Raw genomic sequence first — 25,453 nt, forward strand, 5'->3', positions numbered from 1 at the left:
GAAGAAACATTATTTGTGGATCATTTTGGCAAGATTCACTCAAGAGCTGAGGTGAAATACAAAACCTGTGCTAAACTAATCAAAAGAAGTTGAGAAAAGATCTAATCATATATTTGGTAATTAAATAATGCAACAAAAAAGTCCCCTCAAGATTATAAAACAAAAAATAGAATATTTTTCAAAGGTGACATTTTGAGGGCAAAATATATTTTTAATTTTTTTGTTTGTTTGTTTGTTTGTTTATATATATATATATATATATATATATATATATATATATATATATATATATATATACTTTATTATAATTCTTTTACTTTCAAAAATATACCAAAAAATGTTTTTTATCAAATAAAATTGTTTGTTTTGTTTCTTTATGAACCTCAAATTTGGAACACAACTTGTTTGGATTTATTGTTTTGATTTTGTCACAGATTTAGATTAAACATGTTTTTGAATATATATATGCATATATATATATATATATATATATATATATATATATATATATATATATATATATATATATATATATATACACAACATATAAAATTATATATATATTATTATTATATATATTATATAAACTATGAAAATAAAACTTGTACATTTCTCATAATAATAAACAAACTATAACAAATTATTTAAAAAAATAGTTTTTTGTTTATATATATATATATATATATATATATATATATATATATATATATATTATATAGCAAAATATGGGCAAACCTATTGGTAGAAATTTTTTGCCAAATATATTTTTTACCTTCTGGTACTCTACTGTCATTTATGATAAAAAAAAAAAAAAAAAAAGTACATTATATTTTTTGGGGGGGACTGAACTTGATAAAGGTTTTGTCACTATTACTGGAAACATATGGTACTGCGCCCAAACAAAATCTTACTAATTGTTCTTTCTTTTCTGTTTTAGAAACATGTTTTGGAAAATATATATTATCATAACTTTTTTTGTTTACATTTTGTATCGTAAACTCAAACAAAAAAACAAATCAGTAATTTTTGACCCCCAATCGAGCACCAGAGATTTAAATATATTTAAATATGAAATAACTGAAATAAAACTTTTGTAGGCTGGTTATTCTTTACCAATAAGAAAGAAAAGTGAAGTTGTACCCCGTGTGAGTACAGTCACTAAGTTAAATCAAACACAATCACGCAGTGTAATGTTAATCAAAGTTTGGTCATTACTTTATTCACAAGAACATTTTTTGGCCTATGGTGCTTATGTACAAAAATGCTAAAATCATGCAAACAAAAGCTGGATTTGAGCCGATCCTGAAAATACAGCACAGTCATGATTATCAGAGAATCACACGATTCATCAAAACGTGTTTAGAAAAGAAGCACAAGAGCATTCAGTGAAACTTCACTTACATTAAAAAGTGTCTCAATCATATTAAAGCTCTGGGAAACACAAGATATAAAGGTGATCTGGGAATAAGAGAGTGAAGCTCAAATATTAAATCATCATCAAAGTGCCATACAACATGATGTGGGAGAAATATAATATTCAGAATTTACACTTTATACAAAGTCATTTTTGGTGAAGCGTAAGTCATGCTGACGATGCAGTCACACAGACGTGATGCGTTTCTGTCCGAGAACCACATCTACAGATATAGATTATATATGAATATTGTTTATATGCTGGTCTGACCCCCAAAACTGTAAAAAGTCACATTCTTCCTCAATATTATTTCATCTTTTATCTTGTTTTCCAGTAAATATATCAATCTTAATTATACACACACGACCAGTGCATTAGTGCATGATAAAGATAAAAGCATCTGCTAGATGAATAAATATTAATTTAAATTAATGGGTCGTGTTTAGTCACACGTGTATGACAACAGAAATGATAAATTATTAACACACTGTGTGACGGTTCAGAACAGATCTGAACACTAACATCATGCATATATCACACTTTTTATTTATTTTTACATAATATATTTGTATCTTATTTTTATTCATTACTTAGTGCCTTATTAAATTATTTTTTATTGTGAATCATTGACTGTAAATGCAAAATTGCTGTTTATAAAATAATTAAATAATCAATTAAAATAAATTTTATTTTAAATAAAACAATTAATTAAAATAAGTTCTTAAAATGCTAATGGAATAAAAATATTTTTTATTTAATATTTTATTTATTTATTATCATTATTTTAAGCATAAACTTAAAATAAGATTTTTTTATGGCATGTCATTTTGAATTTCTATTTTTATAATTTTTTTTAAGTAATATCGTAATATTGCAAGTATTTCTGCATTCAATCTAGAATAAATGTTTCTTGATTTAATGATTTGTACTGGAAAACAATCAGAAATACTGATGAAGAACATGAGTTTTTGCTGTTCTGTTCTTGTCTTCTAAACACAGTCTCATTTCAGGAACTCATGAATAAATAATCTGACTGATAGCCCCGCCCCCATAGCCCCGCCCCCACCTGTGCCAGGATCAATGTCTCTTAACATCTCACTTACTTTATAACTGCTTTTGGTTTTCTGCGTGTGATTGAGAGTTTCTCCGAGGAAATCTTTGGTTATGCTTAAGTGTCCGTGACATTTAATCATGATTTTCTCTGGCCGTTTAATTCCAGCCGGTCAATCAGTTAATCCACCTCGATTGATTCGCTGCTCTCGCTGATGGGTTTGCACTCGTTGGGCATCCGCTGGTGTCTGCTGAGCTGAGTGGCCTGCGTGAAGCTGCGCTCGCACCGCTCACACCTGCACACACACACACACACACACAGCTGAAAGCGGCTGTAATTGCAGAGAACCTGTCAGTAATGTGTGAGGATGGGTGACAGCTGTGTGTTGTCGATGAGAGAAGCTCAGGGTTATTGATCAGCGAGAGATTCCTGAGCGCTTCTGATGATCGTCTGCTGAAACACTGATGACACGCTTGTGTTGCACTGATGCTTTATTAGACGCTTGATTCACTACTGAACTACAACTGATGCACGTCTGAGAGAGAACCGTACAAGACACACACTCACCAGCAGCAGCTCCAGATAACACACACACACACACACACACACTCACACACACACACACTCACACACACACACACACACACACACACACACACACACACACACAGACAGAGAGACACACACACACACACACACACACACAGACAGAGAGACACACAAACACACACACACACACACACACACACACACACACAGAGACACTCACACAAACACACACAGAGAGAGAGACACACACAGATACACACACAGAGAGAGAGAGACACACACAGATACACACACACAGAGAGAGAGACACACACAGATACACACACACACACTCACTCACTCACACATACAGAGAGACACACACACACAGATACACACACACAGAGACACACACACACACACAGACACACACACACACTCGCTCACACTCACACACACTCGCTCACACTCACACACTCGCTCACTCTCACACACACACACTCGCTCACACTCACACACACACACTCGCTCACACTCACACACACACACTCGCTCACACTCACACACACACACTCGCTCACACTCACACACACACTCGCTCACACTCACACACTCGCTCACACTCACACACACACACACACACACACACACACACTCACTCACACACACTCACACACACACTCGCTCACACTCACACACACACTCGCTCACACTCACACACACACACTCGCTCACACTCACACACACACATTGAGTTATGTCAGAAGTAATCTAAAACCAGTCTGATTAAACGACCTAAAATGTAATGAATTATGTTACTAATGACAATGTTTGTCATGTTCTTTGGAATTAGTAACAGACCCAGCTCTATAACTATATATGTTTATAAAATTGTATATATATTTTTTATAATAAATAAATATAAAAAAAAAATATATATATATATATATATATATATATTTTTTTTTTATATATTTATATATTTTCTGGAGTGTTTGAAAGCAGGAGTCATAAAGCGAGGTGAAGGGCTCAGATGTCAGGAGCTCAGTGTGGTGGTGACTGAAGGGTTAAGGTGCTGGAGGAACGGCTGGTACTCACTGGTACTTACTTGAAAGGCTTCTCCCCGGTGTGTGTGCGGATGTGGTTGTTGAGCGTGGTGGCTCCGGCGAAGGCTCGGCCGCAGTAGCCGCACTTGAAGGGCCGGTCACTGGAGTGTGTGACCACGTGATTGCGGAGCTCGGACGGCTGCGAGAACGACTGCGAGCAGTGACCGCACTGATACGGCCTGAAACACAGAGTGACCCTCATCAGCACCGGCCGTCTCACAGACGTCTTTACTGCGCTCATATATAGAATTTCATATATTGAATTTTATTTACAAGAATTATATATGTAGTTATTGTTATATATTATATTATATTTATAAAAAAAATAGTTTTTAGCAAAGAAAATTATTGAAAAATTCTAAACGTATTTTGGTCAAAGACGTTAAGATGTCTACAAAAGTGATTTCATGTCCATAGAAAGCACATTAAATGTAAGTTAATTATCTTCTTTTAAGGTTTCAAAGAAGTTTTTGGAGGACAAAATCTCAAAATTTGGTTGAAATAATGTTACAGTCATTTAGTGTAACATGTTTATTCTGACCTGTACATATTAATATATATAAAAGATTAAGGGAGCATATTAAATTTGATTGTGTTTTAAATTAGTAAAAACATTCTTACTGACAAATGGGCAAAACCTTGGATAGTGGCACATTTAAGAAAATTAAAATTACAACTTATTAGTATTTGGTGTGAAAGTAATTATTGTTTTAATGTGTCATAAATTGTAAATGTTTTGTTGTAAATATGCCTGACAAGATTGTTACTGAATGAGATTTTAGTGGGTCTCTTCTGTAAATCAAGGGAACATGTATGATTTATATTTTTTGCTCAGAAAAACAAAAACAAAAATGCAATTGAATTAAACAGAAAACTTTTTTTGGGGGGGGGGGGTGGGGGGGGCAACAACAGTTTAAAGCAGTATTACACTTATAGTTTTAATGCTTAAACCCTTTTTCCGTCTTTTATCCATTTATATATATAACATATATATATATATATATATGTTAATATTTATTAAATTCTTAAAATTATTCCTTAAATTATATATATATATAATTTATTTTAAGAGTTTTATATACATATCTATCTTTTTTTCTTTAAGAAATGTTTTTTAGTGCATGTGCATACTGCTCATATGATTCAAATAATATCAAGATGTTAATGTGGAAAACTATGATGTTTTTAAATGTTAGGCAATAATGATTTCAAATTAAATGTGAAAATTGTTTCTGAAAAAGAAAACAAAAGCAATAAGAAATGATTATCTATGTGTACAGCCGAAATGTTCCAGCTCTGACGTCAGTGTTTCGTGATAAAGCTGAGCGAGGGACTGAAGTTTCTCTGTCTGATGCTGAATATCTTCAGATGATGAATGTGTGCGCTGCTTTAACTACAGCAGACGACAGATTCATGGACACTTATTGTTTATTGCTCCAGCGTCCGGAGCGGGACGGACATAAATAACCCCCCGGACCTCCAACACACACACACACACACACACACACACACACACACACACACTGAGATTCCTCTAATGTCTTATTTGAGTCTTGCAGCAGGAGAATATTTCTTCTGCTCGATATGGTAATAAATGGCTCTTTACTCATTAATGAAACGTGTCATCGCTGAGATTGATGCGAGCGAACAAAAAGAAGAAAAACACCTCGAGCTGAGAGCAGCACATCAGCTTTGTTCTGCAATGATGCCGTGATTTATCCTCTCTCAAATGTACATATAAACTAAACATCAATAAATATGTATAAGCCAAAGGCCATAAAGCATCGGCGAGATCATTTCCCACAGATCGTCCCGGATTGCCTCGTTCAGCTAAATTTTATCTGCGCCTCGGGGTCATAAAGTTGGGTATCGACAAAACCTCACATTGACTTCATCCCGCAAACATTTTTCTTCTGTATGAATATTAGTTTATTGAATAAGTGGCATCTGTTTTCCTCTGCATCACGTCTGGACTGGGATTTCGTTGTGACGCGCAGCTGATTTATAAGAACTGAACGCAGCACAAAACAGAGCGAAGCTAAATATCCCAATACATGTTTAATTAGGTTTAGAGACGATGTTACACGGGAAAATCATCTCTTGTGGAGAACGTCCAGTGCTCAGACTCACAGAGATCAGGACACGTGTCCAGAACGATCATAACTCTATTCATCTATATTCAGAAATATTATTGATTTCACTGCACTGAGAATATCAGATGAGAAGAAAACTGATCTTGATGAAATGCAGGTTTGAGTTAAGAATCAAATTTGTTTTATAACTAATTAATTTTACAACAGTTTAATTAAATATGACACTTTTGACAGCTTTATACTTATACATTTTTACAGTTAACTGAAAGTAAAACCTTTTTTAAAAAAAAAAAAATGCTACATGAAATAAAATAAAAATGAACTAGAATAAAATATAATACAAAAATATTATGTACTAAAATAACTAAAAATATATAAAAAAATATTTCAAAATAACAAAAACTAATAAAAGTGACAAAAACACTTAAACTTGAAAATAAAATATAAAAATAAAGCATTCAAAATATTAATAAAAACTGTAATATCTCATCGATATTAAAATAAAACTGGTTAAGAATCAAATTTCTAATTAAGAATCAAGTTGAATTTGTGTCAAAATTGTTATTGACCTGAACTGAATCTGAAATGAACTGAATTATGACACTTTTATCTTCTGTAGAACTGCTTTATAGTTAACACCTGAATTTCATATTTAGAATTAAAGAATTGAATTTATTTTAGAATTGATTAATTTTGCAACACTGTCTCTATTGTTAAACTGAACTGAATGATGAAAATGTTGTCCTCTGCAGATCTGCAAATAGATATCAATAAAGTCTCAGAATAAGAATAAAAAAAAACTGATTTTTTTTTTTATAATTCATGAATTTTGCCAAATTGACTTCTTGGACTGAACTGAATCAACATTAAACTGAATTATGACACTCGTCTTCTGTAGAGCTGTTTTATAAATGAATTTTAATTTTGAATTAAGTTAAAAATTGAAGAATTTAATTAGTTTTTATAGTTGATCGACTTTGCAGCATTGGTGTTATTGAACTGAACTGAATCAACATGGAATTGAACTGAATGATGACAAGTTTTGCTTCTGCAGAGCTGCTCATATTTATGAATAAAGTTTCAAATTAAGAATCGATGGCTGATTTTTCATAGCTGAAACAAATTTGTTTTTATAATTGACGAACATTGCAATATTGACACTTTCATTGAACTGAATTGAATCAGAATTGATCTAAATAACGACTTCACTGAAACTGAACTGATGCACTTTGCAACATTGTTGCTGTTATTTTCCCGTGAAGCTTTACTGTAGAGAGCGCTGTAGAGTGGAGCGCTGCTTGTTTCGGCGTGCTCTCGTACCTGTCGGGGTTCTGCGTGCACACGTGCATCTGCAGCAGGATCCTCTGCGTGAAGGTCTTGAAGCACTGGCCACACTTCCACAGATGCCAGTCGCTGAAGTCGGAGCTCAGCTGGCTGGTGGACGTGGGGCTGGCCAGCACGCGCTGGTTCTTCCCGCTCATCTGACTCAGGCTGGACTCCACGTGACTCTTGTCCAGCAGAGAGAAGCTCCGAGAGCAGGGCGTCTGAGGGAAGACCATGGAGCGCGGCAGCAGCGAGGAAGACGAGGGTTTGGGACTCTTACTGAAGGGCTGGAGCGAGTCCTGACGAGACATTGCCTCCATGACAGAAGACGGCACGTTCACTGCCACAGAAACAGAGAAGAACACCCGAGTCAAGCCGAGAAACATGAGTTTCATATTCAACATATTCAAATCTGTTATTAAAGTGTAATGTATTTCTGTGATGCTCCGCTGTATTTTCAGCATCATTCCTCCAGTCTTCAGTGTCACATGATCTTCAGAAATCAGAATAATATGATGATTTACTGCTCAAGAAACATTTCTGATTATTATCAATGTTTAACACATTAATATTTTTGTGGAAACTGTGATGCATTTTATTTTTCAGGATTCACAGATGAACAGAAAGTTAAAAAAAAAAACAGCATTTATGTGAAAAAATTTTTTTGTAACATTATAAATGCTATATTAATGTCACTTTTGATCAATTTAATGCGTCCTTGCTGAATAAAAGTGTTCATTTCTTTAAAAAATTCAAACTGCTGAAATTTTTTATTATTTAATACATTTAATACAACCAACACATAGACATAAAGCTGTATATGATAATCGTATATCATTAAAAACACATTTAATAAATGTAATGTGAAAATCACTAAACAGCATTAGAGGATCAGCCATGGAGTCAAATCTCGGACAGGGAACCGACGTCTTCAGACGCTTCTTATGTTCAGAAACGCTTCCATCGTCAAACCACATCCCTCATTCCTCATCACGCGGCACACTGTGTGCATAAACACTGAATTATCCGACTGTAAGACGAGACATGTGACAGATCTCTGATTGAATAACGCCTGCGCATTCAGTGCAGCATGAAGCTCCAGCCGCTGACCTGAGATCAGACCCAGCGTGGAGAAACACACCGATCTCTGTCCAGCAGATCTGAGTCTTCATCTGTGTCAATGGCTTTCTGATCGCAGCTTCTCTCTCGCAGTATTTCACAGCAGCACAGATCACACGACACACTTTAGAGCAGCATTGGAAGGAAAGAGCGCTGTCTAAACACATCAGAGCTCATAAAGTCTGTCTGCTGTAAACACTGCACTGTCAGATTCGCTCTCAGGTCCCGGAGCAGACGGAGAACATGAACACTGAAGAAACAGAGCTGGGCCATTCCTCTGATTCCAGTCACTGGTTTTAAATAAAAATAATAACACACTGTGTTGCAGAAGTTTCAATGTAAGTACTGAAAAAAAAAACAATGTGGTGCCAGCATTTCCCGCAAACATTTTGAACGGATTCTCAAACAGCTCTGATTGGCCAGCTCAGATATCTCTGTTATTGGCTACTATGATCATCGCCAGTGTCGGGGAAAGTTACTTTTAAAAGTAACGCATTATTCCCTAAAAAAGTAACTAATTACGTTACTTAGTTACTTTTTATGGAAAGTAATGCATTACAGTACTTTTGCGTTACTTTTGTGTTACTTTTTAAATATGAACAGGGCTTGATTGTTTTTAAGATAAGTTCTATTTAGAGCAAATGTTAAAGCCAAAACCAAAAAGTGTAATGAATAAACCTCAGGCTGAAGGAAAGTAAATTCACGTCTGTAGAGTAAAACACAGAAGAAGAAAGTTCACTCTTCGGCAATAAAAAAATAAAAAACAATGAAGCACAATTGTTAATTTATCTAAAGTCATTTTTGCTAATTAGTATATTTAAACTGGATCATCAAAGGTAACCAGCAAAGATATTTCTTAATAAAATGCGATTGGATACATTTGTGTTATTTAACATATTTAATTATTACAGGTTTGCGTCATATACTAAGTTTGCATTTCACTGTTTTAATTCATTTTGATGAATAATAAACCTGTTTTTTTTTTGTTGTTGTCGTTTTTTGCGAGGATGAATTAATGCACATTCACATTTAGTCTAGAACTACACGCCTCTGTACTTCTGATTTCTCCAGATTTGGGGGATGGAGACTTTTCAGTCAATAAATGAGAAAACAAAGAAAACTGGTGTTAATCTTTTGAAAAAGTAACTCAGATATTTCCTTGTAAATTAAAAAGTTATTATGAAAAAAAAAAATCCTCAAAAAATACTATTCCTATATAACTATATAGAGCATCAGTGTGTCCAGAGGAAATCGGGGATGCACCGATATATAACATTTTGGCCGAAACCGATAACCGATAATTCTCAATCCATGAAAGGTGATAACCGATATTTTGCCCAATAAATCTAAATCCAATTTTTTATGATTACCAAAAAAGTCTCACCATTAAAAGGCACTAAACACTTCACAAAAATCAAACATAAAGCAACCTTAAAAGTAAATAAAATAAACTGAAGTGCTGCCAGCTTATTTAACGCAAGGAACACATCCTATTTGAGATTAATCAGAAAGTTATCCAACATAAACATAACATTACAAATTATATATGTACAAAAAGATGCAAATGCACAAGTGAACTCGAGCTAATTTACATTATAAGAACTTCTGTTGTGCATGCACTATTGGCTCTTTACACAACAACATGCTGAAACATGGAAACCAATCCAAAATAATTCACAAGATTTTTATTATAATAGTGTTCTCATTATAATGTTTATATAATATATATGACAGTCCCAATTGTAGTTATTAATGCTGTGCACTGAGCTAAATAATCACCAGCAAACTGAAACACTCTATTAATGCTCTATAAGCTTTATCTATATGAGATAAACCAGATTTCTATGCACAAAATAAACACAATAATATGGTATCGGCCGATATATCGTGCATCCCTAGTGGAAATAATGTTCAGATGAGACTGATGCAGAAGAGTTTCTCTTACGGTTTTCGTCTTGTGCGACGCACTGCAGCGGGATCCCGAAGAAAGACGTGTAGCTGTCATTGTACCAAACCAGGAGCTCTGTTCCTCGAGGAATATCTGCACACGCCCGGTAGAAGATACACGACCTGAAACATGAATGCACTGCTTAGAAAACTATAACTAACTACTTACTAATAAAAGAACATCACTTTACAACTTTAGTAATAAAGGAACATTGAGTTGCTTCATGAAAGCTTTATTGTATCACTGTATTAAAGCTCTCTGTATTATGTAGAGTATGATGAGAGAGATGGACTGAGCGAGTGTGATTATCTGCATCTGACACAGCATTAGTTCTTCAGCTCAATCTCATATTCACAATAAAACATTGGTCGGAAAGCCATATCTCTGTCTTACTATCTGTGATCTGTTAAGGGATGATTTCTGGTGACAACACTGATCACTGCATTTGTTAACTGCGTATTACAGGCTGTTGCTGAAAGTATAAAGAACATACTTGTTTACAACCCTGTTTCAGTCTCTTTCAATATAAAAGTATTCACTGCGGACTCACTCAGGAAAACCGTCTACAATCATCAAATGTTGTCTGCGCACACAAAAAGAAAATTACAAATGGTATGTTTTGCTACGATTTTTTGATTTTAAAATTGAGGAATCAGGAAAATTAGGCTGCTGTCACTTTAAGAGCCGCACGGATCCAATTTACTGTTACACATATACTGTATGTATTTCTCAAGTGTATACCGTATATAAAAAAACACAAAGGTCTATCAATAAAATATATTTTATTGTTTATTTATGATGAAAAAAATAATAATAAATGATAAAAATAATAAAATATATATTTAGATTTACAAGAGATTAAAAATAAATGTAAAAAATAATAAAGCATATATTATGTTTAGACGAGCAGCTAGCCAGACTAACTCTATTCGTCCTTTATTCGCTGGATACAGCTCTATTTTCTCTTACAGAGGAAAAAAACCTACAAAAGTTTGACTCTTTGGTCCTGCTGAAATTGCTGAGATCAGTGCATTTTATTAATTCTTTCCACCACGACATCAAAATAAAACAAGAGCTGAGTCCATAAATCAGCAACATCTCATAAGCGAGAGAGAGAGAGAAAACACGTCTCTCAGCTCGGCTTGGCTCAACATAAACACTGCGGCGCTCCAGTGAAGGCAGTGGGACTCAATGAGTCGGCGGGCCGCTGAAAGAGTCTGTTTGGGGAGCGATGGGTGGTCCTGCACGCTCAGACCGAGTAAACCAACACCGGCTCTTACAAGCCTGCCGTCACCTCCAAAACACGCATGAATCTGTGCAGATCAAAGCCCTCCGGCCCCCACGCTGACAGCGATTTAGTGTTGTGGTGGGGTAGGTCATAAAGGACGCCCCCTGCACGGGACATGCCAGTAGAGCGAAACCAAACAGCGCCTCGGACTCCATCCATCACCGGCGGCTTTGAAGAGGATTCCATCAAGATACTGAACATCAACATATGATCTGGACCCACACACGCGTGAGACTCGCCCTTCAACACGGACTTACACCAAGAAGATCAGCTCCATATTAAAACCCCTTCTGAGCTCTCAGTGTTGGGAACACATCACAATAAAAACAGACACTGTGTAGACTTCTGCTGATTTTATATACAGCTAGTTAGATAAACTACAACCTAACACTGACAGAACATTTTTAGAATAATTTTTTTTTAATTCTTAATTTTTTTATATCATTTTTACTTTATAAGGAGGTTTTGGGAGGTTTTACATACAAAAAGCAGCCAGTTTTGTCTGCACACTAAACAGATCCCTAGACCACAGAGATCTATCAAAATATAAATTTTATTATTATTTTTTTAGATTAAAGAAAAATATTTAAATGATTAATTGAAAAAAAATAAAAAGACCATATATATATATATATATATATATATATATATATATATATATATATATATATATAGTTTTGTTTATATTTAAGAAAGATAAATAAATAAAAAGGTTTATCAAAATATATATTTTTGGATTTAAAAATGAAGGAAATTATAAAATAAATAAACATAAACCCAACTGCAAAGGTTATTATTTTTTATATTTAAAAAGATAAAAAAAAAGAATAATACAAAAAAAGACAACAAAGATCTATAAAATGTACTGTATCTTTTATCGTTTTAATAATATTATTAATTTTAAAATAATATTTAAAAATAAATGAATAAAACAGGCCATGAGTGTTTATCCAAACATATCTTTTAAAATTTAAAAAATATTGTAGAAATAATCCAATTAAAATTTAAAATGATTAAGACATTCGGACCTCTTTGGTCTGTTATATTTTTAGTGTGTGGACACCACTTGCTGATTTTTGTACATCTTGTATATCCAATTTTCTTAACTCTGTATGCTGTTAATTATAAATACTATAATCCATGAGCAATAGCTGTAGTATTTGTAGAGTATTACTCTACTCCTGTATCTCTGCAGGTTTTGTCAGATCTCTCTCACTGTCGACTGGATGTGTTCATCTCTTCAGGCGGTTAGTGCTGGTGTGGGTTGGTTTAGTTAAGTTAGTTAGTTTCTCTACCTGTACTGCACCACCATCATGTTCTGCTCTCCACAGTGTCTGGCGCAGCGGATGTACCTCATCCAGCTCGACTTACTGGGCTCGTTCCCGTCAAGAAAGTGCTGTAAGGTTCCCTCCTGATCGTAGATCTAGAAGAGAGACATCCACAAACACCGTCAGCACTCACAGTCGTCCTCGTGTCATATGAAGAAAAACAGAAGGGATTCAGATAAATCAACCTGCAGTCGTCGATATTTCAGTCCGTCTGCTGTGTTTAATGACTGATGCCTAGTGATATTTCAAAACTATAAATGTGAAGTAGTGCAGCACGCTTCATGATCTTTCTGATGTTGTGCAGTGGTTGTGCACAAGCTTATTTTAATACAAAATTGATTTTAGTGCAACACGATCATCTTCACCGCAGAATGCACTTTTGTGAGTTTAAAACCGAATCTTTTGCGCTCAGAACTGTGTCAGGGATCTGAGATCTGTGACGGATGGGATCTGACGGGCTCCTGTTACTCACTGCTCAGTCTCTCCAGACGGCGTTTACGGCTCTGAGCGACAGCTGTAAATAGAGCGGCTGACCGCTGGTGACCCGGCCGACAGCCGCAGTGACCTCCTGCCCTCATTACAGCGAGTGAATCAGGGCCGACAGCCATTACGCTCAGCGCTTTATCACAGGAACACGCAGAGGTCTGCAGCGGAGCGCTCCGAGCATGCAAACACGTCTCTGGAGGTGATAGTGCCGCTTGTTATCGCTGCAGACGCATTAAAACACACCAGAAACTCTCTCGGCCCAAGCTTCATCTTCTTCATCCGTCACAGATGCAGCGCGCTCTACGTTCAGATGAAACTCTCGAGATGCTTTCTTTTCACAAGTGAAGCATAAAATAACTTCAGTGACAAATTACACAGCCAACCCACGTTAAACAAGAGCAGAAATAAAATAATTATCCTGGCCCGCGGCCCACCGCCACGACATCATCACCTTCAGCCAATGAGCAAATATTATCCCCAGCAGCTGTATCAGCCTCATCTGGAGATATTTGTGTTTCATGAAAGCATTCAGTCACGCTCAGACTATTTTCTGCTCCAGCACAGAATCAGTCGACGTCTTTTCACTTTTGGAAACGGTTAATAAGTTATTATCCTTCACTAAAACCATTCAAAACCCTTGTTACATAACTATATTTAATGCATTAATAACATAACTGTTCAATATTAGTTCATGTCAGCTCAAGGCTATTAAATAACCTTAATAGAAACAACTTTAGATTTTAATAATGCATTAGGAATTGTTGGAATCAACATTAACTGAGATTAATAAATGTTAGTTTGTGTTAACTAATGTGATTAACTAATGTCAACAAATGAAACCGTATTGTAAAGTGTATCAGAACATTCTTTGTTAATTGAAATAAAATAAATTTTTTTAAAAAAAAAACTAGTTTTTGAAAAGAAATTAGAATAAGAACAATTAACAAAATCATAAAAAAGTCAAAAATTTCATTTACAAAAATGTAAATTCAAATTTTATTTAACTATATGTAGTAAATAACTAAAACTTAAATAATAAAAAAATAACCATATAAAAAAATGTAAATAACCCTAAGAAAAAAAAATACAAAAAAACACTACAACTTAAAAAATATATATAATCATACATTTCTCATACTCACGTTTCAAAAAATTAAATAACAAATATTAATAATAAAAGCTATTAATAAAAATGTATAATAAAACTATTCATTATTAAAAAAAAACATTAACAATAAAACTATTAATAGAAACAACACTGCTGTAGACTGTATTTAAAGGGACAGTACACTTAAAGAAACTATGACATTCTGGTTTACAGTATGCTCAAAAAATACAATGGAAGTCAATGGCTACCGTCATCTGTTTGGTTCCCAACATGCTTCAAAATATCTTCTTTTGTGTTCAGCAGAAGAAAGAAAGAAACACAAACAGGTTTGGAACGACACGAGAGAGAATGTGTGACTATCGCTTTAAATGTGATCTTCCTCCATAACTCAAGCTCTCCTCACTGTGTCCTGCGAGACGTCCAGAAACACATGCTGACACACTTTACACGAGCTCCAGGATAATTCACCGCACAGGTACAGTGTTTAGTTTCTACATGTCACATTACTCGCGTCACGCTCTCGGCATCATGACAGCAGCTCTAACAAGACACGCTATTTATTGGGCGAGACTCACGCGTGTCAGCGCAGAGATGTTTGAGTTGGACACGCCGACGGTCAAACATCACCAAACAGAACTATTCGCTCGATTTATAGCTGGTAAATATGGCTGATAATGGGCAATATCGACGAGAGACGTGTGTACAATATTCTTTAGAAAAGCATTCCAGACTCAGGGTGGGAAAAGTGGGCGTAATAATTCTGCAGCGCTCTGACAGACCAAAGAAAGAAGCGAAGGAACGGACCGAATAAACCTGTGTTTACATCAGAGCAGCAGCTTCATCTGATTTATCCCTCATATACATACATACATATCAGAGCTGAGCATTTAACACGTTCATCAGGTGCGATTAATTATAGGAATAATAACATGTTCAAATGCATTTAACGTGGCGCCTCGTCTGTCATCTCACACTGTCTGAAGAGTCTATTAGAATCAACCTGAAACTCAATTTTTACATTTATTTCTTAAGCTCCTTATGTTAAAGGGATCATATGATGAGATTTCATTGGTTCCTTTCTCTTTGGAGTGTAACAAGCTCTTGGTGCATGAAGAAGATCAAAGTTAAGACTCTGCCACGCCCCCTAAAACACCTCGTTTGAACACGCCCCCACATGTCTACATCACTATGTGGAAATCACGACGTCCTCTTTCAGCTTGAACTGATTGTAAAACTAAACACATTATTAACTGTCTTTACATTTATTTTGAAAGGTGAAGCTGGTGATTATGGAAAGGGGCGTTACATTTCCCACGAGTGCTTGCAGTGTCCGGCCAATCACAATGCACTGGGGTCAGCTGGCCAATCAGAGCCGACTGTGCTTGTCAGAAGGAGGGGCTTTGTAGAAAACAAGGCGTTTGAGAGAGGCGGGGCTTAGAGGACCTACAATAATGTACAGTATTTGAACAATAATGTGTTTTTATGACATTAAAGCATGTCAACATATTCTGTTACACCAAATACACAAAATAATGATCTTTGACAAGCATCATATGATCCCTTTAAAAATGTCAAGTCATTGCTTCTCTCTTTTAACGTTATAATTATGCAATTCATTAATTAAGTTATAATTAAAAAAAAGTTACAATTAAAAATATTGTTATTAGAGAAACACACATCTTTTTTATATATAGATACACACACACACACACACACACACACATACACATATATATATGTGTGTGTGTGTGTATCTATTTATAAAGATGTGTGTTTCTCTAATGAATTACACCTGGACTGTCATTATCTCTGTTTTATATCTCTGTCATTTAAAGAGTTTAGTTTGCTCCTAATTGACTGAATAAATGTCTGCCATCAGGTGTTTAACGCGACAGACGTCCATCCATCAGCTGTGAGCGTAATAACACGTCAATAAAAGGTCAGACAGACTTCATCAAACGCTGGACCGTCTGTAATGAGCGCGGCGTGTGATCCGTTTCGCTCGTATTAAACTAATAGATGATCTAACAGGGGAAATATGAATCTGTGGAGCTAGCGAGCAGCAATAACACTCGGCCGAACCCAGCCGCTGATTCATTCTCCATTAGCAGTGATTTCTGACACACTCCAGAGAATCATTCAGCGGCGCTCACAGCAGATCTCAGCTCACGTGTTTACATTCTACACGCTCCAGCCTTTCATTCCCTGCCCTCTCACACACACACACACACACACACACACACACCGTCTGCTTTAACACAGAGCAGTGTTTCCTGTAGAACCAGGAACAGTGAAATCTCAGTCACATCTCTGTGTCACGTCCATCTCTAAGCAAGACTTTCACATCAGCTCTCAGATGATTCCGTGTGAAAAAATGAAAGCACATAAAAAAGGTAGAGAAGCAGTCATGAGGCAGCACGTCTAGACGGAGCGTGTTAGCAGCTTTTGTACCTTGTTTTCTGAGAGCGTGAGAAGTTTAGCTTTATGCACATCTGTGGAAGCTGTCTTCTGCCACGCAATACAAATATTAAAAAGATAATCACAATTACGACGTTATTTCTAGGACGAGTATATATCTCATATTTCCACGTTAGAAACTTGGGTGGGTTTACTTTTTGCAATTTTGTCTTAATAATGAGTTTCTATTACACACTTTCAGCTTTTTCCCTCACAATTCTGGGTTTTTTTTAACCTAATTTGAGTTTACATTGTGCAGCTTTGCCTTTTTTCTCTGAATTGAGTTTAAATCTCACAATTTTGCTTTTTATTCAGTCACAGATTAAAAATACGAAAGAAGTTCATTTTGACTTTCTATCTCACATTTCTGACTTTTCTGAGTTTACTTTTATCAATTTTTTGTTTTTTTTAAGTTTTTTTTAATCATCTTTTTTAATAACTATTAAAAACAGTAGTTGTGACTTCTGTATCCCTCAGTTCTCACATCAATTTATATCTCAGTTCTGACTTTTATTATACAGAAATACATCAGTATTGTGAGATATAAAGTCACTATTACCCTTTTTATTTGTTATCTTTAGAAATAAGCTTCCCTGGACACTTACAATGTTTAAGCCGGTTTCTGTCAAACAATTTAGAAAAGTGTAACTGTGACTTCTTGGCTCACAATTCTGACTTTTATTCTTGCAATTATCATCTTACATGAAAAAAAGCTTTGACTTTTTTTCTCAAAATTATGAGTTTATTCCTTTTTTTATATTGTTTATATTGAAAAATGGCAGAATAATGAAATACAAACTGAATGTAAAATGTCACAATACCCTTTTAAGTAATCTTCCAATCATATCTGTCCATGTCTATATTTAGAGAGCCATCTGCTCTCTCTCTCTCTCTCTCTCTCTCTCTGTCTCTCTCTCTCTCTCTCTCTCTCTCTCTCTCGGTCTCTCTCTCTCTCTCTCTCTCTGTCTCTCTCTCTCTCTCTCTCTCTCTCTGGTATCAGAGGTGAAGCTGCTAACCTTATTTAGTGAGTGTGGGGTTTTCTCGCCCGCTCCTCTTTGTGTTCGACACATCAGGTTGTTTGCACACACACACACACACACACACACACACACACTCACCTCCCATAAGTGTCTTGTGTTTCGCACGGATCCCGACTGCACCTTGTCCAGCGGCAGCGGGACGCCCTGGAAGGGCCCGATCCAGGTGCCCTGTGGGATACGCTGGGACGCACAGATGCCGTATCCCAGACCCGGGACGGTGCTGGTGCACAGACACACCTCACGAGGAAGATCCCTGAGCCAGTCCGGGACGTCTGGAGGAGCAGCGGTCACCGAGGAGCTGCTGGTCCCCACCAGCCTCCGCAGCGAGTGCAGGGGTCCGTGCATGGGGCACTCTCCGTTACGGTTGTCCGCACACATGTCACAGCCTGAGGGACGGCACAGAGAGAGGGACGCTTATTTACCCACACACAGATGGGACCCCGAACGGCCCCCGAGATCCCCTTCACTGAGTCACACACAAACTGAACACATTTGTGTTTCTGTGCTGAAAACGATTGTGTATGTACAGGCTGAAGAACAACTTTACACCTGAAGCAGGGAAACAACTAATGCATTCTTCATTCTTAAACAGCTCAATAATTTCACAAGATTAATCACTCAAAAATCTGCTTATGTTTGACTTTAAATTATTGACTTGAAAACATGTGCATTTTAATTTAAATGATTTACTTTAAAAGATGGGGAAAAAAAAGATGTGCTTTTGAATTTAAGTTATGCAACAAAAAAGTGCAGTTGATTTTAAATGATTGATTTTAGATGACGCAGAAATATTTTGAGCATTTGACTTGAAATTATTTATTTTTAAATTATGCAAAAAAGAAAAAAAAAGTGCTTTTGAATTTAAGTTATGCAAAAAAAAAGCAGTTGACTTTAAATGACTGACTTTAAATTATGCAAAAATATTTTGAGCATTTGACTTGAAATTATTTATTTTTAAATTATGCAAAAAAGAAAAAAAAAGTGCTTTTGAATTTAAGTTATGCAAAAAAAAAGCAGTTGACTTTAAATGACTGACTTTAAATTATGCAAAAATATTTTGTGCATTTGACTTGAAATACAAAACTAAATATGCTTAAGTGGTTGACTTAAAATTTGCACGACTAAGAAAAGAGTAACAAATTATAAGTTTAAATAGATATGAATGATATTTGTGATTTTTGAACGCGTGCAGCTCATTAAAGTGATCTACAGAAATAAAACGCAATGTGCATCATCTTCTAAACTGAGCGTAGTTGCGATGTAAGCGCTATTTAGTCTCGAGTCGTGTTTCTTTTATTTTGTACTGTGCATCAGAATATTTTCATCGCGTTGTGCATCTGAAATTCGCAGTACATGTGTTGTGTGGAAAGCGCTTTCTAAATGAGCTGCACTGCTCTGAAATATGGGCTGAGGATCGCGCATGTAGATAAAGAAGTGTCGGATCCCCCGGAGACCCACATGTCCCGTGTTGGGATGATGAATGTGGGCCGATGGAGCAGATCGATCAGTGATCCGGACTCACTCCACAAAACTATACAGCAATTAATTGTGTGTTGTCCTCTCATCCCTCATGTGCTGCTGCATTCATCGATGAAGATCTGCTGATCACCAGAAGCTTTCACATCACACACTCATACAGCATTCCCTCCGTGCACGAGAGAGCTCATTTAATTATCCAGAAAATAATAAGAGCTTTATTATCGGAAAGCGAGAGGAAACACAACGGGACAAAATCTACTTCGCAATTAATAAAGATTCAGAAGCGTGCATTCAGAAGAATTCAGAGTAGAAATGATTTCAGTTGTTGACATTGACAATCAGTGTAGCCTAATTATCATGCATTTGATTTTTAATTACAAATATTAAAGACATCTCGGTTTTTAAGCCAATTTAAATAAACAAATCAGCTAAAAAATAATTATGTTCGTTGAATATGCATTTTAAAAAAAAGCCAAAATTAAAACGAGTAAAATTTAATTTCTATCTACTATTTGTTCATTTCTAAATAAATAATTTCAGGATATTCGATCCGGCTCGTTGATAAATCCTCTGGTTTAAGAACAAAAAAGTCAACACGCCTGAGAATAAATAGAGTAAATAGAGTATAATCACAATCTTTGGCCCACTACAAAATTACTATCAAGAAACAGTTTTAAGAGGAGTATAGCAGCTCTGCAGTAATGTTGTGATTTTATCATAAACTAAATCATTCTCTTAAGTAGGCTACCGCATTTAATTAAATATATTTTCAAATTATTTCATTATGCAACAAAACGTAAATTGATTTTTTTTCTCAATAACTAATAATAATTAGCAGTAATCGACAGAAACACGTTTGTAATAAAGCGCTCGTTTTGGCTAACACTCCCCAAAAACTAAAGTGTGTTTGAAACCATCTCTCGCTCTTGAGTTGACTATAAAGTTATTTTGAGTTAAAAAAAAATAAAAAAATAAAAACTCTATAAAGCCTGTCAGATATTTATTGGTGTTTGATTACAGCTTCTTCAGATGCTGTTTGGGATCTTCAAAGCACCAGAACCCTGATGTTTTATTTAAAAATAAATAAACACTGGAGAATAAAAAGTTCCCATGTGAGCCATTTCCCCCATAGTTTAATTTTAAGTGTGTATGTGTGTGTGTGTGTGTGTGTTATGGAAGAGCATGAATCTACACACGGTTGTTGAGCTCTCCGTTGTGGTTGTTGATCGGGATGATCTCCATCCGCTGCTGTCCGTACAGATAATAGTCCAGCTCCTCGGAGCTCAGCTTCAGTCGCGAGCCTTTATCATTCTTAAAGTTGGACGACAAACAAAGTTCTTTGGCTTGAGACGATCCCCCGGCGGCGTCGGAGCTCAGCGGGTGTCCGAGCAGCGCGATGTGACCCGCGGGAGACGCGCTGGAGCTGGAGGAGCTGGAGGAGATCAGGCTGGGTCTCTGCGGCACCGGAGGCGGAAGAGAAGCGGCTTTCAGCGCGCTGTTCTGCGGGAAGAGCTGCTGCCAGTGCTGGATGTAGGTCGGGTCCACTTTGAGGAAAGCAGACCCGCTCGGCTCGCCCGGCTTCAGCATGTCCGACTGTAACAGCAGCACAGATGATGGATGATGATGATGGTGGTGGACTTTCATGTGCTCTCCAGAAAAGAATCGCTGGTTAACTTAACTAGTCAGGCCGCCGCGCGCGTCTAAACACACTACAACACAGAAGCCGAAGCGCTCCGGTGTCCTGCGCTCGCGACGCATGGTTCAAGCGCTCACGAGAGAAACACACTTACCCTGTCAGAGGAGTCCAGGCGGTGGCTCTCGGACACTCACACCATCACTGCACTGACCGCGAGCTGTGCTCGAACCCCGTCAGCGCGAGCGTCCTCCCACTCTCGCGCGCATCGCGCTCCCGCACGAGCACGTGCCTCTGGACAGACAGACACAGAAATGATGCTGAGCATCTGTCTCGCGCTTAGTCTTCATTTAGCATGACTTTTGTCCTCTTTTTTTTTTTAAAGTTGTGGATCATGCATTAGATTAGATTTTTGGGGGTAATAGTTTGGTAGTTGGAAAGATGCTAGAATCGTTAATTATTGTCAGAACGGTATATTTGAGTTTGCATGATAATTAATGACTCTATCAATCAGGCATTTGATAATTGTATTATTTCTTTAAGTCGCGCGCTTGACGCAGCTGATAAGAGCGCGTGACTAGCTCTCAGTCTCCCTCCAGACGCTTGAGAAAGTTTGGAAAGCGCTCTGTATCTGAATGTAGGGCATTTTACAGCAGAGGAGGGGTGCATGTTTTGACTGGCAACTTTCTGACAGCCCCATTCGTCATCCAGAGGTCTCTACAGAGTGATAACGAACCAAAACACAAACATAATCGTCTGAAAATGAATTCTTGTCTAAATGCATGTCACCCCTAAAGAATGTGAGCAAGAACAACGCGCAGATTCATTGTTCGTTAGATTTTTACATCTAATTTATTTGTGGTCCTTGTGATATTATCATTAAAATGATAATTCTATTTTAATTCATTAAATCATTATTATTATTATTATTATTTAGATAATAACATGAATGCATGTGGAAGCGTAAAACCATTTATAGTTGTCACACCAGCTCTTATGACAGCGTATCGGTGTTTTTATTCATTGATAAATGAGCGGTGAAATAAAGTGCACTCGAGGGGCAGAAGAGATCAATACATTAACTGCCCAAATATATCATTTTCTGTGCCAAAACCCGGATTATTAAAGCTGTGTAAACTTGGGCTTCATCTGTATATTTCCAGCGCGTGAAAACAGTGTTTAGGTGTGTCTTTCATTAACATGGACTGCTGTTTGACATTCACGACCCTTTGCATTTCTTGTTAATTAATTCTGCTGATGGCTGAAAGACAAATGAACGGCTGTGTTTGACAGGAGTCCGATAGAGAACTCAGCCACCAGCGTCTCTCCTCTTATTATAGTTTTAGGGTCACGGGTTGCTGACTATATAATTCATTAATATAGACGTATATTCAGATGGGAGTTAATGCTCGTCCTGTTGTTGCAACACAGATTTATAATAAATTGCCTGGTAATAACCCACTGCACAAGAGAGAGATTTATAGAAGTGCCTCGAGTGTGTTTTACACCAGTCTATTAATGATGTAAAAGCGCTTTTACTGTTGATCCATGAACAAACTCTTCTTGTGTAGTGAACTCATTCAGATCTCACATTTCCAGCTCGGGTTTGGTTCTTTAAATACTTCTGTGCTGTATTCACAAACCCTTGAGAGTGTAGCCCATTCACAATAATCTATCAATAGTATTATTTAATCTAAACGCATTCGAATAGTGACTTTGCGTTGAGACAGAATCAAGGGTTTACAGTCTTTACAGTGTATTCAACGTCATAGATCACGTGATTTTCATAAATCAAAACGCTTTAATGCAGTTTCCGTCTACTGAAAGATACACAGTATAATCTACTGAAGGCAGAAATTAAATATTCACTTCAGTCTGTCTGCGGAAGATTGAGATGTGTCGCTGTCATTCTGTCAAACGGGACACAGAGGGCGCACGAGAGCCTCTCAAAATCACCCAGGCGCGCTCACAAACTCTTATAATCACTTACATTATTATTATTATTTCACATATAATGCATGAATGCTGTACTTGCATGCTTCAATCGCGAGTTACCTAATTTAGTTTGATTAAAGCATAGATATCAGTTGCTATATTTTTTTGTGTTCAAACAGAATGTTTGTTCAAAGTTATCTGGTCTTTAATAATGTGAGCACAAGAATATTATTTCATGCTTACTGAAACATTTTAGATGTATATGTTAGTCTTTAAGTGTTAACGTTCAATTTTCTCTAACATAACCTTAATTCTGGAAACACTCATAACTTAATGAGGACAGTAGCGACACATTCATAGAGCATATTTTGTTTAGTCTCATTTAGACCTCCTGAGATGTTTGCACCACATCAGCGCTGGCAGGAGCAGTGAACACATGAAGACGCTCGGTGTGAAGCTGATCTGAAGATGCCATCATGCTCTTTTTCCTTCTGTCGCTCTCGATCCAGCTCCGCTCGGTGACCGCTCTGCTCTCTTTGAGTCGCTGTAACACGTCCTGACAGAACTCAAGATCACAGTCAGCATGAAACACGCTCCATTATATTTCCAAAAACACACCTGGACTCCCAGGAGCAGATCAGCTATTTATAAAACACATTCTTCTGCCATATGTGAATTCATCAACATCTTTCTTCAAGCAGTTGAATTCTCTTTCAGGATCTCTGTAAGGAAAAAAGGTGACCATAAAGCAGAAGACTGTGTGTATATAAATATATATATATGGGTCCCGAAAGAGTGTTTTCACAATGACGCCATTGAAAAACAACCTTGCAGTGATCGGTTCTTAAAAGAACCATTTTTTCTTAGTGCAAATAACATTTGAACAATCTCAAGAACCTTAAGATCAACGGAAAGATTAGATGGATGTTTACATTTCTTCATGAAACCACTGTTTGCCAGTGTGCATGATGAGCAAGTAGTATATAGTAAGTATATATAAGTAGTATAGTAGTATTTTTTTTTTTTAGTATCTTTCTCATTATATCCATAACTGATCTGAGACCTGCTGATGTAACATGTAAAATACCAACATCTGAGCGTCTGGTAGAGTCTGTGTAACCCAGCGCTGAATGACGATGATTAGACCAGCCGTCAGCGCAGAAGTCATTACGGCCAGCTCTCCAGGGTCAGGTCTTCTGAGATGAGGTTTGTGCTTTACATGGCAGCTACCAGCGAGTGTAATGAAGCACGCACTTGACCTGATTAAGGAACCCTCGGATCATGTGGAAACACTGCAGAACACACCAGTTTAGAACAGGATTCATATGGCACCAAATATAAATACAATGAAGGATTTCACTAATCTACACTCTTACAAAGAACGCTTCCAGTTTTCACAGTGATGCTGTGTTTCTGTCTCTTTAAAATAAAGCTTCTTTATTGTCAGAAGCTGAAAAATTCATGGAGCCATTAAAGGTTCTTCATAGCGGAAAAATGTTCTTTAGATTATTAAACATTATTAAACCTTGTTTCCATTATAATGAACATTGTTGGCAATGTAAAGGTTCCACTGATGTTAAACGTTCCTCAAAGAATCATTAAAGCCAATGAAGGACCTTTGTTAAGAAGCGTGTCCAGTTTCTCTTGTGTTGGTGTCAGTAAACATCTGAAACATTATTATTTAGGTTACTCCAAATGTTTTTAACAGTCAAACCAAAATCAGTTGTGCAGCCCAGTTTAAGGTGGTAGCTGTGGTTGGTAGTTAGCTGCTAGACTGGGTTTAGGTTTAGACCAGTGATCTTGTTCCATATGACCAGTTTAAACTGGACTGGTCAACAGCACGGCCAACCTCTGGTCTCACGATGAAAACGATTTTCCAAATATATAATACAGCACAGATTATTGGAGTTTTTTACCCATTTTTTCTGCTTTAATTCAACGCTTAATATGTCTTTCTTTGTGAAATGTCAAATGTTGGAGTCATAATGTCTCTGTACCGTTATTTCCAGTTTAGATTTCTCCGTTGTTCTGTACACTGATGAATGCCGTGCTTTATGAATCAATGTGTATTGTAGATTAATATGTGTAGATGACGTAGCACGGGGTTCTTGATCAAC

The 25,453-nt window shown here is 36.5% G+C and overlaps 1 protein-coding gene across 3 annotated transcripts; it reads right to left on the bottom strand.

Annotated features, from left to right (window-relative positions):
* Positions 1-2,490: 2,490 nt before the first annotated feature.
* Positions 2,491-24,067, bottom strand: LOC113052697 (putative histone-lysine N-methyltransferase PRDM6). 3 transcript variants are annotated; one of them, XM_026217105.1, is made up of 9 exons: positions 23,725-24,065; positions 21,559-21,695; positions 20,965-21,361; positions 18,368-18,675; positions 13,166-13,293; positions 10,580-10,704; positions 7,513-7,855; positions 4,102-4,278; positions 2,491-2,760 (listed from the first exon to the last, which is right to left on the bottom strand). In XM_026217105.1, exons 3-9 carry the CDS (start codon positions 21,353-21,355, stop codon positions 2,646-2,648), a joined length of 1,587 nt encoding a protein of 528 aa, XP_026072890.1. In that variant the 5' UTR covers positions 21,356-21,361; positions 21,559-21,695; positions 23,725-24,065; the 3' UTR covers positions 2,491-2,645. The 3 variants fall into 3 exon arrangements, with proteins under 3 accessions (XP_026072890.1, XP_026072889.1, XP_026072891.1); XM_026217104.1 differs by having other exon boundaries at positions 20,965-21,695; positions 23,725-24,066; XM_026217106.1 differs by having other exon boundaries at positions 2,650-2,760; positions 4,092-4,278; positions 20,965-21,695; positions 23,725-24,067.
* Between the last annotated feature and the right edge of the window lie 1,386 nt (positions 24,068-25,453).

The sequence above is a fragment of the Carassius auratus genome, chromosome 33, assembly GCF_003368295.1.
Source record: "Carassius auratus strain Wakin chromosome 33, ASM336829v1, whole genome shotgun sequence".
In the NCBI taxonomy this organism is placed as follows: domain Eukaryota; kingdom Metazoa; phylum Chordata; class Actinopteri; order Cypriniformes; family Cyprinidae; genus Carassius; species Carassius auratus.

What these genes read in the sequence shown, in the direction of transcription:
- LOC113052697 (XM_026217104.1), bottom strand. Translation starts at nt 21,412, where the DNA reads ATGAAAGTCCACCACCATCATCATCATCCATCATCTGTGCTGCTGTTA. An exon ending in ACACAAGACACTTATGGGAG is followed by an intron (nt 13,294 to 18,367) that starts GTGAGTGTGTGT and finishes TCTCTCTTCTAG; the next exon opens with ATCTACGATCAGGAGGGAAC. An exon ending in ATGATGGTGGTGCAGTACAG is followed by an intron (nt 10,705 to 13,165) that starts GTAGAGAAACTA and finishes TTCATGTTTCAG; the next exon opens with GTCGTGTATCTTCTACCGGG.